The sequence below is a fragment of the Molothrus ater genome, chromosome 4 (genome assembly GCF_012460135.2).
Source record: "Molothrus ater isolate BHLD 08-10-18 breed brown headed cowbird chromosome 4, BPBGC_Mater_1.1, whole genome shotgun sequence".
Taxonomy (NCBI): Eukaryota; Metazoa; Chordata; class Aves; order Passeriformes; family Icteridae; genus Molothrus; species Molothrus ater.
Genome location: NC_050481.2, coordinates 71,594,027 through 71,607,931, shown reverse-complemented (window position 1 = coordinate 71,607,931; position 13,905 = coordinate 71,594,027). Strand labels below are relative to the sequence as shown.

Sequence of the window (13,905 nt, the reverse complement as noted above, 5' to 3'; positions counted from 1 at the left end):
TTTCCAGTGCCACATTTAGGGAGTTGTGCTCTCTGGTGTCCCAGTGCCACATTTAGGGAGTTTGTGCTCTTGTTCCCAGTGCCACATTTAGGGAGTTGTGCTCTCTGTTCCCAGTGCCACATTTAGGGAGTTGTGCTCTCTGTTCCCAGTGCCACATTTAGGGAGTTGTGCTCTCTGTTCCCAGTGCCACATTTAGGGAGTTTGTGCTCTCTGTTCCCAGTGCCACATTTAGGGAGTTGTGCACTCTGTGTTCTCAGTGCCACATTTAGGGAGTTGTGCTCTCTCTGTTCCCAGTGCCACATTTAGGGAGTTTGTGCTCTCTGTTCTCAGTGCCACATTTAGGGAGTTGTGCTCTCTGGTGTCCCAGTGCCACATTTAGGGAGTTGTGCTCTCTGTTCCCAGTGCCACATTTAGGGAGTTGTGCTCTCTGGTGTCCCAGTGCCACATTTAGGGAGTTGTGCACTCTGTGTTCCCAGTGCCACATTTAGGGAGTTGTGCACTCTGTGTTCTCAGTGCCACATTTAGGGAGTTGTGCTCTCTGGTGTCCCAGTGCCACATTTAGGGAGTTGTGCTCTCTGGTGTCCCAGTGCCACATTTAGGGAGTTGTGCTCTCTGTTCCCAGTGCCACATTTAGGGAGTTGTGCACTCTGTGTTCCCAGTGCCACATTTAGGGAGTTGTGCTCTCTGGTGTTCTCAGTGCCACATTTATGGAGTTGTGCTCTCTGTTCCCAGTGCCACATTTAGGGAGTTGTGCTCTCTGTTCCCAGTGCCACATTTATGGAGTTTGTGCTCTCTGGTGTCCCAGTGCCACATTTAGGGAGTTGTGCTCTCTGGTGTCCCAGTGCCACATTTAGGGAGTTGTGCTCTCTGGTGTCCCAGTGCCACATTTAGGGAGTTGTGCTCTCTGTTCCCAGTGCCACATTTAGGGAGTTGTGCTCTCTGTGTTTCCAGTGCCACATTTAGGGAGTTGTGCTCTCTGTTCCCAGTGCCACATTTAGGGAGTTGTGCTCTCTGGTGTTCCCAGTGACTCCAGGGATGTCAGAGCCTCCCCTCCCCTGTCCTGGCTGTTTCCCTCCATCATTTCTGTGCTGTCCATGATTTAACCCGCTGGCCCTCTCCAGCATGGCCACAAACCCATGGGCATGACCCCCAGGTGTGGGATGGTGGGGCTGGGGGGCTGCTGCCCGCCTGTGCCAGCTCCCCCCGGCCGTGCCCGCTGCAGGGATGCCATGTGTGGGAAGATCCAGTGCCAGAGCTCTGCCAAGAAGCCGCAGGGCACCAACACGGTGTCCATCGACACCACCATCCGCCTCAAGGGCCGCGAGGTCAAGTGCAGGGGCACCTTCGTCTACAGCGCCAAGGACGACCAGGAGGACCTGTCCGACCCAGGGCTGGTCCTGACGGGCACCAAGTGCGGGGATGGCATGGTGAGTGCCCCTCCTGCCCTGGCACTGCTGAGGGGCACCTGCTCTGGGCTCTGACCCAGCTCCAGGGCTCTGACCCAGCTCCAGGCCCCTGCTCTGGGCTCTGACCCAGCTCCAGGGCTCTGACCCAGCTCCAGGCCCCTGCTCTGGGCTCTGACCCAGCTCCAGGCTGCACATGGCCATTCCCTGGGTCACAGCCAGGCCCTGCAGTGGTTCCTTCCACACCTGTAGATGTTGTCTCTGTGTCACCTCAACTGCTGCCACCAGGTGTTTGTGGGCCACTAGGTTCTTCTCACCGGGGGCATTTGTGGGCATCAGCAGATGCTCAGTTTTGTTTTGTCCACCAAATTGTTCTCTGTGCCCTCCAAGCTTCTTCACCAAATCGGTTCAGAGTGGAGCAACCCCAGCGGAATTTGCCCCCAGATTTGATTGAGGATTCCTCCTATGAAGAGATGGTTTCCCAGAGGAAACAGGAAATCTGCCAGGAATCAACCTGACAAATCCAGTGCTAACTGGGCACTGCTGTCTGCAGCCCCTGCATTTGCAAGGGCTTTGGAGGGGGCCAGTTGAGCTGAGAGAGGGCAGAGGCTGCTGGAGGACAGGGCAGGAGGGATGTGTTCCAGAGAGGGCTGGCTGTGGACACACAGCCTTCCCTGCTTGGCATTTTAACAGTGAAATCTTCATCTGGAAGGCCAAAGCAGTGACATTTCCATGAGGAAATATGGCCAGTTTTGAAATGCAGCATTGTTTATTTTGGCCAGTGCCTGGGTTTGGGGCCCAAATGGGAAATGGTTTCCCTTGGTTTGGGGGCCAAATGGGAAATGGTTGCCCTTGGTTTGGGGCCCAAATGGAAATGGTTTCTCTTGGTTTGGGGCCCAAATGGGAAATGGTTTCCCTTGGTTTGGGGCCCAAATGGAAATGGTTTCTCTTGGTTTGGGGGCCAAATGGGAATGGTTTCTCTTGGTTTGGGGCCCAAATTGAAATGGTTTCTCTGGGAGCTGGCAGGGTCTGTGTGTGGAGGGGGTAGGAGTGCTGCTGGCTGGGCTCTGGATAGGGAATGGGATCCCTTGGCTGGAACCATGTGATTTCACCACCTGCATTTTCCAGCCCTCCAACCCTCTGGAGACCCCCCAGCTGTCCCCTGTCCACGTCCCTGTGTGACCCCAGCCCCTCTTGCGTGTCCCCCCAGGTGTGCAAGGACCGGCGGTGCCAGAACGCGTCCCTGTTCGAGCTGGAGAAGTGTGTGTCCCGCTGCCATGGCCATGGGGTGAGCTCTGCTGGGAGCCCCTGGCATCAGGGGAGGGCTGGGAGCCAGCCCCAGGCTCTGCCATGGAGATGGGACCTGCAGGGAGCCAGCCCCAGGGTGTGCCATGGAGATGGGACCTGCAGGGAGCCAGCCCCAGGGTGTGCCATGGAGATGGGACCTGAAGGGAGCCAGCCCCAGGGTGTGCCATGGAGATGGGACCTGAAGGGAGCCAGCCCCAGGCTCTGCCATGGAGATGGGACCTGAAGGGAGCCAGCCCCAGGGTGTGCCATGGAGATGGGACCTGCTGGCACCTGCAGGGAGCCCCTGGCATCAGGGGAGGGCTGGGAGCCAGCCCCGGGCTCTGCCATAGAGATGGGACCTGCAGAGAGCCAGCCCCAGGGTGTGCCATGGAGATGGGACCTGCTGGCACCTGCAGGGAGCCCCTGGCATCAGGGGAGGGCAGGGAGCCAGCCCCAGGCTCTGCCACAGGGATGGGACCTGCAGGGAGCCAGCCCCAGGGTGTGCCATGGAGATGGGACCTGCAGGGAGCCAGCCCCAGGCTCTGCCACAGGGATGGGACCTGAAGGGAGCCAGCCCCAGGCTCTGCCACAGGCGTGGGCACTGGGACCCAGTGGATTTGTGCCTCTCAGACCCGTCCCAGTGGGGCTGGGACCTTTGCTCAGCCGTGTCCCAGCGAGAGGAACAGGACTGTTTGTGGTGTCAGGGCCATCTGCAAAGCTTGGCTCAGGGTCTGGTTTGAGCTGGAGAGTGTTTGGAGCTCGGAGCAGGCGTGGGGTCCCCCTGAGAGCAGGAGAAGAGCTGGAAGGAGAAGTGGGACAGCAGAAAGGCAGGGCACTGGCTCAGGGAGTGGAGGAAAGCTGCTCTCCAGAGCTGAAAGGTTCCACAGGTCTGAGCTCTGTGCGTGCAGGGCTCTGTCAGATGAGGCAGCAGGCACTGCTGGCTTCTGGGTGTGACAGATCAAACACCTGATTGACCCTTTTGTGGCAGCTGAGACATCCACACCTACCCCTTGTTCTGCCCAGCATGGCTCAGGCTCCAGAGCTGGAGTTGGTCAGCCTGGAGATGAGCAGGTTCTGGGGGGACCTTCTGGCACCTTCCAGCCCTAAAAGGGGCTCGTAAAGAAGAGGGAAGTGACTTTTGACATGGGCAGATAGGGACAGGAGCAGGGGGAATGGTTCAAACTGAAAGAAGAGATGGAGATGGGATATGGGGCAGGAATTGTTCCCTGGCAGGGTGGGCAGGGGCTGGGCTGGAATTCCCAGAGCAGCTGTGGCTGCCCCTGCATTCCTGGGAGTGCCCAAGGCCAGGTTGGACACTGGGGCTGGAGCAGCCTGGGACAGTGGGAGGTGTCCCTGCCATGGCAGGGCTGGCACTGGGTGGGATTTAAGCTCCTTCCCTGATCCCAACCCATTCCAGGATTCTGTGATGTCCAAGGGGAAGCACTGTCAGGGTTGAAGCTTCTTCAGCCCAGACTTGTGTCACCATCTGTTCATTCCTGCCCTGTGGACCCCCATTGCACACATGCCAGCCCTGTCCTGTGTCCCCAGGTGTGCAACAGCAACAAGAACTGTCACTGTGAGCCCGGCTGGGCCCCCCCATTCTGCGAGAAGCCGGGGCTGGGGGGCAGCGTGGACAGCGGCCCCGTGCAGAGCCACGGTGAGTGAGGCACAATTGTCCTGTGCAGAGAGGTCAGTCAGTGTCACAGTGTCCCTGTGCAGGGCCACGGTGAGTGAGGCACAATTGTCCTGTGCAGAGAGGTCAGTCAGTGTCACAGTGTCCCTGTGCAGGGCCACGGTGAGTGAGGCACAATTGTCCTGTGCAGAGCCATGGTCAGTCACAGTCACACTGTCCCTGTGCAGGGCCATGGTCAGTCAGTGTCACACTGTCCCCATGCAGAGCCATGGTCAGTCACAGTCACACTGTCCCCGTGCAGGGCCATGGTCAGTCACAGTCACACTGTCCCTGTGCAGAGAGGTCAGTCACAGTCACACTGTCCCTGTGCCCTGAGGGCTCTGGGGCTGCAGTGGGGCCAGGGAGGGCTGGGGGCTCCCAGAGGGGCCTGTGCAGGTGTGGTGGTGTTCACAGGGGTTCTTGGATGGGGGAAGAGACGAGGATCTGACTCCATGTTTCAGAAGGCTGATTATTTTATTTTTTATGATATTATTATTTCATGATATATATTTTATTATTTTTTTGATATTATTTTATGATATATATTACATTAAAACTATACTAAAAGAATAGAAGAAAGGATTTCATCAGAAGGCTGGCTAAGAATGGAATAGCCAAGAATGACAACAAAGGCTTGTGGCTGGGACAGGGAGCCCAAGCCAGCTGACTGTGATTGGCCATTAATTACAAACATCCAGCATGGGCCAATCCCAGATGCACCTGTTGCATTCCACAGCAGCAGATAACCATTGCTTACATTTTGTTCCTGAGGCCTCTCAGCTTCTCGGGAGGAAAAATCCCAAGGAAAGGCTTTTCCATAGAAGTTGTCTGTGACACGCAGGCAGCCCCACGGCGTGTGCCCAGCTCTGGCTGGCTGGTGGCACCCGCTGCCACCAGAGGCCATCGAGGGGCCGTTCCCTTCCCGGGGTGGCAGCAGCAGGGATGTGCCAGCTCTGCTGAGCAGGAATGGGCAATGGGCCGTGGGCTGCTGCTGTCCCAGCCCCTGACTGGCCCCTGTGCTCCCCTGGCAGCCCACAAGTCCATCCTGATCGCCCTGGTGGTCATCTCGCTGTTCCTGCTGCCCGCCCTGACGCTCAGCATCTGCTACTGGTACCGCCAGGAGAACTCCCTGCTGGCCAGGTGGATCCAGGAGAGCAGGCTCAGGGCCCACGGCGCCTGCAGGTGGGTGGGCACACAACCCTTCCCTCCCTGCACCCAGGGCAGCCTGGGCTGGTTCCAGCCTCCCTGGCAGGGGCTGGGGGAGCTGGGGGTGCACAGCCCCTGCTGCGGTGTGAGAGCTGCTCTGGGGGCTGCACGGACTGTGCTGGGAAACCCAGAGCCCTGCAGTGTGAGACAGCTGCTCTGGGGGCTGCACGGACTGACCTGGGAAACCCAGGGCTCTGCAGTGTGAGAGAGCTGCTCTGGGGGCTGGACAGACTGTGCTGGGAAACCCAGAGCCCTGCAGTGTGAGAGCTGCTCTGGGGGCTGACCTGAGAAACCCAGAGCCCTGCAGTGTGAGAGACCTGCTCTGGGGGCTGCACGGACTGTGCTGGGAAACCCAGAGCCCTGCAGTGTGAGAGCTGCTCTGGGGGCTGCACGGACTGTGCCGGGAAACCCAGAGCCCTGCAGGTGTGAGAGCTGCTCTGGGGGCTGCACGGACTGTGCTGGGAAACCCAGAGCCCTGCTCTGGTGTGAGACCTGCTCTGGGGGCTGCACAGACTGACCTGGGAAACCCAGAGCCCTGCAGGTGTGAGAGCTGCTCTGGGGGCTGCACGGACTGTGCTGGGAAACCCAGAGCCCTGCAGGTGTGAGAGCTGCTCTGGGGGCTGCACAGACTGACCTGGGAAACCCAGAGCCCTGCAGGTGTGAGAGCTGCTCTGGGGGCTGCACGGACTGTGCTGGGAAACCCAGAGCCCTGCTCTGGTGTGAGACCTGCTCTGGGGGCTGCACAGACTGACCTGGGAAACCCAGAGCCCTGCAGGTGTGAGAGCTGCTCTGGGGGCTGCACGGACTGTGCTGGGAAACCCAGAGCCCTGCAGGTGTGAGAGCTGCTCTGGGGGCTGCACAGACTGACCTGGGAAACCCAGAGCCCTGCAGGTGTGAGAGCTGCTCTGGGGGCTGCACGGACTGACCTGGGAAACCCAGGGCTCTCAGCAATTCCCTGAGCCCAGGACAGGAACAGGGAGGGGTGTCCTGTCCTCTGGGCAGTCCCAGGGAGGGGTGGGGGTGGCCTGGAATCAAGGAGAATTCTCATTCCTTGTAGGCTGCCCATCACACACTGAGCATCCCTGCTCCAAACACTGACCTTCCCTGCTGCCCATCCCAGTCTGACCATCCCTGTCACACACTGACCATCCCTGTCACACACTGACCATCCCTGCTGCCCATCCCAGTCTGACCATCCCTGTCACACACTGACCATCCCTGCTCTCTGTCACACACTGACCATCCCTGTTCCCCAGCAGTGAGGGCTGGCTGTTAATGAGGAGTTACCTGAGACAGGGCAGTGTTTTTGGGGCAGCTGGTGCTCCCCTGGTTGCTTTATTTTGCCATGTCCCAAATTCCCAGCAGGAACAAGTCTGTGGGTCGGAAGTCGAGCAGTGCCCATGCCAAAGCTGCTTTCACCCTGAGGAACATTTCAGCCTCCAGCCACCCCTCTAAGGTCAGTGATAACTCACCAGGGTCAGGGATGACTCACCAGGGTCAGGGATAACTCAGCTGCCAGGTTTGATTCCCTGCTGGGATGTGAAGCCTGTGGATGTCACATCTGCTCCAGGGAGCTGGGCAAGCCCTGGTGCCCTGTGCTGGTCCTGCCCCATGTCTGCACTGAGCCCATGGCCGGGTGTGCCCATCCCTCCTAAAACTGAGTTTGTTGAGCTCAAACTCCCCTGGTGATCACCAGGAGCCTCCACTGGGAAACTTCCCATATGGAAAAGGGATAGATGGGAGTGAGGGATGATCACAACCTGTGGTGGGGGCAGGGGGGTATTTTCTGATGTTAATCAGCCCAAAATTCAAACAAATCTGGTCTTTGGCTTTGTAGTTTGATTTGTGGTGTCCTGTTCTTCCTTTTTGGGTCACTGCTCTTGGCTCCTGCAGGTTTGGTTATTCCTTCATTTGGCTATTCCCTTGTGTTCCAGAAGTTCTTTTATTTATCCTGTGCTACACTTCAGTGAATTTTTAGCTTTGAACCTGCATAGGTGCTTTTTGGGCAGCAGGGCTGAATTTAGGAAGAATTCAAGTTTTTTGGATGTCTCCCCCCTGCTGGAAATCTGGATTCAGCAGAGCTGACCCTGCTCTGGGTCTCTATCACTTTCTCATCCCTGTGTGCTCCCATGGGGTTGGTGAGGAGCAAACCCAGAATCACAGACTCAGGAAGGCTGGAAATGCCCTCCAATGTCCATCTCCAAGCCCATCAAACCCATCCATCACCACTGCCAGGTTCAGCACTGACCACGCTCAGCTTTTGGCTGGGCTGGCCCCAGGAGGTGCCCCAGAGCTCCTCCTGCAGCTCCCTGGGCCCAGGCCTCAGTGTTAATTGTTGATTGCTGCCCCCAGATGTGCAGGGTGTCTCTGCTCCGGCCCCTGTGGCTGCAGAACGAGTCTGGGCTCTTCACTTTTCGCTCTTGAGGTTGTTTATTAATTCTGATCTATAAAATTTTCTTTCTGCCCAGCCCAGATCTGCTCAGCAGGGCAGCCACAGGCACTGTGACCGCCCCCGGGGCGGTGCTGTCCTTTTATACTGCAAACTACATAGAACATATTGACACTGAATTCCAATACCCATCACCTGTGTTAGACAGTGCACTTCTACTCTAGACCAATCCCAAAGTGCCAGCATCACTGCAGAGAATGGAGAACAAGAAGAAGAGGAAAGGCTGGACATGCCCAGATTCCTCCATCTTGTCCCCAAAACCCCCACACCAAAAATCCTAAAATCTACATTTTCACCCTGTGATCATTTTGTTATTACACCATTCAAACCCGTGTGACTTTCATGTCCTCATACAGAGCTGGTCACTTGCTCCAGGGGTCACAATCAAACCCCCAGGTGCTCTGGGCTGTGCCAGGGTCTCTGGGCCCCCGGCGGGGTCCTGGCAGCTCTGGGCACCCGGAGGGATGTGCTCAGTTCTGACACGGGGGCACAGCTGCTGTTGAGCACCTGGAGCAGGTGCCCCAAGGATGCTCCCCCAGCTGAGTTTCTCTGTGCTTTTCTCCTCCTCTCCCTCTCGCAGGGCCCTCGGAGCGCGTTCCTGCCCCGGCCCGGCGCGGCCCAGCCCGGCTCCCAGCCCATCAACGTGGTGCACCCCCTGCGCCCGGCCCCCCTGAGCATCCCCCCCCGGCCCAGGGACCCCAGACCCGCCCGGCCCCCGCCCCCGGCCTCCAAATCCCCCCTGGGCCCCGCCAAGGCCGGCGCCCCCCAGGCCAAGCTCCTGCCACCCAGGAAACCCCTGCCCTGCAGCCCCGTCAGGAGCCCACAGGTGAGATCCCACTGGGGACCCGACAGGTGAGATCCCACTGGGGACCCCACAGGTGAGATCCCACTGGGGACCCCACAGGTGAGCTCTGGTCAGGGGGACACAGGTGAGATCCCATTGGGGACCCCACAGGTGAGATCCCACTGGGGACCCCACAGGTGAGCTCTGGTCAGGGGGACACAGGTGAGATCCCACTGGGGACCCCACAGGTGAGATCCCATTGGGGACCCCACAGGTGAGATCCCACTGGGGACCCCACAGGTGAGATCCCACTGGGGACCCCACAGGTGAGCTCTGCCCTGCAGCCCCATCAGGAGCCCACAGGTGAGTTCTGCTGGGTGAGACATAGGTGAGCTCCCATTGGGGACCCCACAGATGAGCTCTGCTCAGGGAGACATAGGTGAGCTCTGCTGGGTGACCCCACAGGTGACCCCACAGGTGAGCTCTGTCCCCCCAGGCCCAGGTGAGCTCCTGGCCCTGTCTGGGTGGGGCTGGGCTCTGTTTAGGATCTGTTTCAGCCCCCTGAGGCTGCACCTGTGCTGCCATTGCAGGAGACCCATCACACCTGAGGGTGCTTTAGGGCTTTTTGGGTGTTGTTCTGTGCTTTGAAGGATCTCAGCTCTGCAGGGGGAGGGAGCTCTGTGGGGCTCCCTGGCTGCCCCCTAAGGGCTCTGTCTCTGCTCTGATGCCAGGTGGTCCCCAAGCTCTGCAGGGCTCCCTGGCTGCCCCTAAGGGCTCTGTCTCTGCTCTGATGCCAGGTGGTCCCCAAGCACGGAGCCCCGCGCCGGCCGCTGCCGGGCAGCCCCGTCCTGGCCAAGGAGCTGCCCCCTGGCCCCGGACAGACCCTGCTGGTCATGGTCCCCCCCACCAGCCCCAGGCCGCCGGGCACCAGCGCCTCCAGCCCCGCCACGAGGCCGCCAAAGTGAGTGCGGGGAGCTGGGGGTCCCCCAGAGCTGGGCTCTGGCTGTGGGGCACGGGGGTCCCCTGGGAGGGACACCCCAAAGGGCTGCACCCTCTGCTCCATGGGGCGGCCAAGGGGTGACCAGGGTGGGGCTGGAAGGTGCCAGGGAGGGAGGGAGGGAATGCCACCCCTTGGGAGTGCCCAGACCTGGGGGGAGCTGTGGGACTGCTGGGGATGAGGCAGTGCAGGGGATGAAGGGGTGCAAGGATGGATGCTGGGGATGAGGCAGTGCAGGGATGGATGCTGGGGATGAGGGAAAGCAGGGATGGATGCTGGGGATGAGGGGAAGCAGGGATGGATGCTGGGGATGAGGCAGTGCAGGGATGGACACTGGGGATGAGGGAAAGCAGGGATGGATGCTGGGGATGAGGGAGTGCAGGGATGAGGGAGTGCAGGGATGAGGGAATGCAGGGATGAGGGAGTGCAGGGATGAGGGAGTGCAGGGATGGATGCTGGGGATGAGGGAGTGCAGGGATGGACGCTGGGGATGAGGGGAAGCAGGGATGGATGCTGGGGATGAGGCAGTGCAGGGATGAAGGGGTGCAGGAATAGACGCTGGGGATGAGGCAGTGCAGGGATGAGGCAGTGCAGGGATGAGGCAGTGCAGGGATGGATGCTGGGGATGAGGGAGTGCAGGGATGGACGCTGGGGATGAGGGGAAGCAGGGATGGATGCTGGGGATGAGGGGAAGCAGGGATGGATGCTGGGGATGAGGGGAAGCAGGGATGGATGCTGGGCATGAGGACTGTTGGGGATAAGGGAGTGCAGGGATGGATGCTGGGGATGAGGCAGTGCAGGGATGAGGCAGTGCAGGGATGGATGCTGGGGATGAGGGGAAGCAGGGATGGATGCTGGGGATGAGGGAGTGCAGGGATGAGGGAGTGCAGGGATGAGGGAGTGCAGGGATGGATGCTGGGGAGGAGGCAGTGCAGGGATGAAGGGGTGCAGGGATGAGGCAGTGCAGGGATGGATGCTGGGCATGAGGACTGTTGGGGATAAGGGAGTGCAGGGATGGATGCTGGGGAGGAGGCAGTGCAGGGATGGATGCTGGGAATGAGGGGAAGCAGGGATGGATGCTGGGAATGAGGCAGTGCAGGGATGGATGCTGGGAATGAGGCAGTGCAGGGATGGATGCTGGGGAGGAGGCAGTGCAGGGATGAAGGGGTGCAGGGATGAGGCAGTGCAGGGATGGATGCTGGGCATGAGGACTGTTGGGGATAAGGGAGTGCAGGGATGGATGCTGATGCTCTCTCATCTTTCCCCCTGCAGACCGATGCCACCTCAAAGGTGAGTAAAGGACATTTACAGACCCCTGTGCTGGGCTGGGAAATGGGGACCACTCCACCTTCCCAGGGGCTCCTGGATGAGCAGGACATGGTCCCTCTGGGCACTCCAACAGGGCACCTGTGTCCCAGGGAGTGAGGATGTATGTGGGGTTTGTTTGGAGCTGGGGGATAAAGTCCAAGTCCTTGACAGTGGCACTGGTGCTCCCAGCTCTCCTGCACCGCTCCCTCCCCTGGGTGTGGGGCAGGGGACCTCAGGGGACCCGCTCCTGACAGCCAGCCTCAGGGCCAGTGTCCCTGGAGGAATTCCTGAGCTGGGGAAGGGCTGCTGGGGCTGGGGCTGTCTGGTGCCTGCACTCAAACCTGTTGTCTCCTTCCTCTTTCCTCTTGCTCCAGGCCAGTCCCAGCCATCAAAGTCCAGTCCACCTCCTTCTCCTCAAAGAAGTGACAGTCCCAGGACATCTGGGACACCTGGGACAATCCCTGACCCCCCTTCCTGAGCTGGCTCTCCTGATTTGCACTGCTGTGGCCACAGGGCTCTCCCGTTCCTCTTGTTTTAGTCACCCTTTTGATACCAGAGGACTATTTTTGTAAGACAGAATTTGTATTCAGCACACAAACTGTAGTGGTGGGGTGGAGAGGGGACATTGGTACCACGGCTGGACCAGGGCTGGTTGAGGTGGGGTGTCCATGATGGAGATCCCACCACAGCTCTTGGCACTGCTTCCTGGCCAATCTCCCTCCCAGCTTTACTTCTCTGGACATTGCACAAGGGCTGGGAGGGGGTGGCTGGGGCAGTGACCATCCCCACCGATGGAAGATGCTGGTGACAGCGTGATGTCCTTGCAGCTACCTCCTCCTCCTCCTCCTCCTCCTCCTCCTCCTCCTCCTCCTCCTCCTCCAGGCCTGCAGCCCCCAGCCTGCAGCTCCATACTGGGCATCTCTCGGGGGCACGTTTGCCATGACAGAATCCTGGTGCCCAGTTTGGGCTGGGCCACGCAGTGCTGGGACATTTCCATGAAGGATCCAAGTTCTCAGGCTCCCCCGACCTCCTGTCCCATTGCACAAGGAAGGCAGGTCCAGGTGACGATCCCGGCTCACCTGCAAGGAGGAACTGTCTGGGAGCGTCTGAACGCCCCGAGTGCCGGTGGCAGCTGCTGCCCAGGGTGCTCCTGAGGGGCTCAGGATCCCTCACCACGCTGCCTGTTCCTGCCAAGCCCAGCAGAGGCTCCAGGAGCTGCTCACGCTCCGAGGGGAAGGAGCCACGAGCAGGAACCAGAGCAGGGAACTCCTGCCCGTGCCAGGGCCTTGTCCCTGCCCTGGCCAAGCCACTGCCTCTCTCTGTGCCTCAGTGCCCCTCTGGGGGTGTTTCCTACCTCACAGGGCTGTTGTGAGGTGTGACAAAGGCGTTCTGGAGGGCTCCCACCCCTCCGTCCAAGGTGCTGTTGACCTGCACAGTTGGTGCCACTTTCCTGTGACTTGACCTGCGGCTCGATCAGGGTCTGAGATGACAACAAAGACTTGGAAAAGTCCCCTGGCTCCTCTGGCTCTTTTCTTGCTCCCTGTCCCCTGGGCCTTCAGGCACCAGGGCATCTCCAGGGCTCTGCCCACGCCCTGTGACCTGGGATCCAGCTGGGTGTGACCTCTCAGATCCCATCTGACCTGGGCAAAATCCTTTTGGGATGTGTCCAGCCTTGATGTAGGTTCAGGGAGAGCCCTCAGGCAGCTGCTCTGGGCCTCCATTGCCCCCAGTGTCCCCATTGTCCCCAGCTTGTGGGTGAGGCTGCCTTAACCCAAGCTGTCCTTACCCTTGGGCTCTGTTCTGGAGTTGCTGGTCCCACACCTGGGTCTTCCCTGAAACATCCTCAGGAGGAATTTCCCCATGGAAAGGGTGCTCAGGCCTTGGCAGGGGCTGCCCAGGGAGGTTTGGAGTTCCCATGCCTGGAGGTGTCCAAGGAAGGCCTGGACAGGGCACTCAGAGCTCTGGGCTGGGGACAAGGGGGGATTGGGCACAGCTTGGACTCGGTGACCCTGGAGGGATTTTCCAGCCTCAGTGATCCTGGGGCTCTGTGATCCCTGGTACCCCCATATCTTTGGTGGTTCGTGGATATGTGGCTGGGATCAAGGATCCAACACCTCTTAGTCTGATAACAAAATCAGAAAACCAGTGTCACTGAGGATGGAAGGGACGGGGGCTGGAAGGGAAGGGGGTTGGTTGGGGCTGCTCTCGAGATCAGTGTCCCTGGGCTTGGACTCTGGCCCACCAGTGCCACCCTCCTGGCCATCACAGGCCCTTCCTCTGGCCCTGGGCAGGGCCCCCTCCACACTGCCTGTGCTGCCCCAGCAGTGCAGCACTGGGCCGCACTGGGCCACACTGGGTCACACTGGGTCACACTGGGTCACACTGGGTCACACTGGGCCACACTGGGGTCACACTGGGTCACACAGGGTCTCACTGGGCCACACAGGGTCACACGGGGTCACACTGGGTCACACTGGGTCACACTGGGTCACACTGGGTCACACAGGGTCACACTGTCACACTGGGCCACACTGGGTCACACAGGGTCACACTGGGTCACACAGGGTCACACTGGGTCACACAGGGTCACACTGTCACACTGGGTCACACTGGGTCACACTGGGTCACACTGTCACACAGGGTCACACTGGGTCACACTGGGTCACACTGTCACACTGGGTCAGGGGGCTCAGGCTGAGCTCTTGAGGCTGGGGAGGGGTTGGCAGAGCCCCTTTGTGCCTCAGGGCTGCTGCCCAGCGAGGCTGGCCCAGGGCCCATCCCATCCCCTTATCCCATCCC

At 59.7% G+C, this 13,905-nt stretch overlaps 1 protein-coding gene across 1 annotated transcript in view; it reads left to right on the top strand.

Moving 5' to 3' along the window:
• The window catches only part of ADAM33 (ADAM metallopeptidase domain 33), a 45,439-nt gene extending 32,849 nt beyond the window's left edge, over positions 1-12,590 (top strand). The window contains exons 17-25 of the mRNA XM_054514730.1: positions 1,223-1,427; positions 2,614-2,691; positions 4,239-4,347; positions 5,394-5,544; positions 6,934-7,024; positions 8,598-8,843; positions 9,599-9,762; positions 11,071-11,088; positions 11,481-12,590. Coding sequence (XP_054370705.1) covers positions 1,223-1,427; positions 2,614-2,691; positions 4,239-4,347; positions 5,394-5,544; positions 6,934-7,024; positions 8,598-8,843; positions 9,599-9,762; positions 11,071-11,088; positions 11,481-11,532 — 1,114 coding nt within the window. The 3' untranslated portion in view covers positions 11,533-12,590. The remainder of the gene's footprint in view (positions 1-1,222; positions 1,428-2,613; positions 2,692-4,238; positions 4,348-5,393; positions 5,545-6,933; positions 7,025-8,597; positions 8,844-9,598; positions 9,763-11,070; positions 11,089-11,480) is intronic.
• Positions 12,591-13,905: the final 1,315 nt, after the last annotated feature.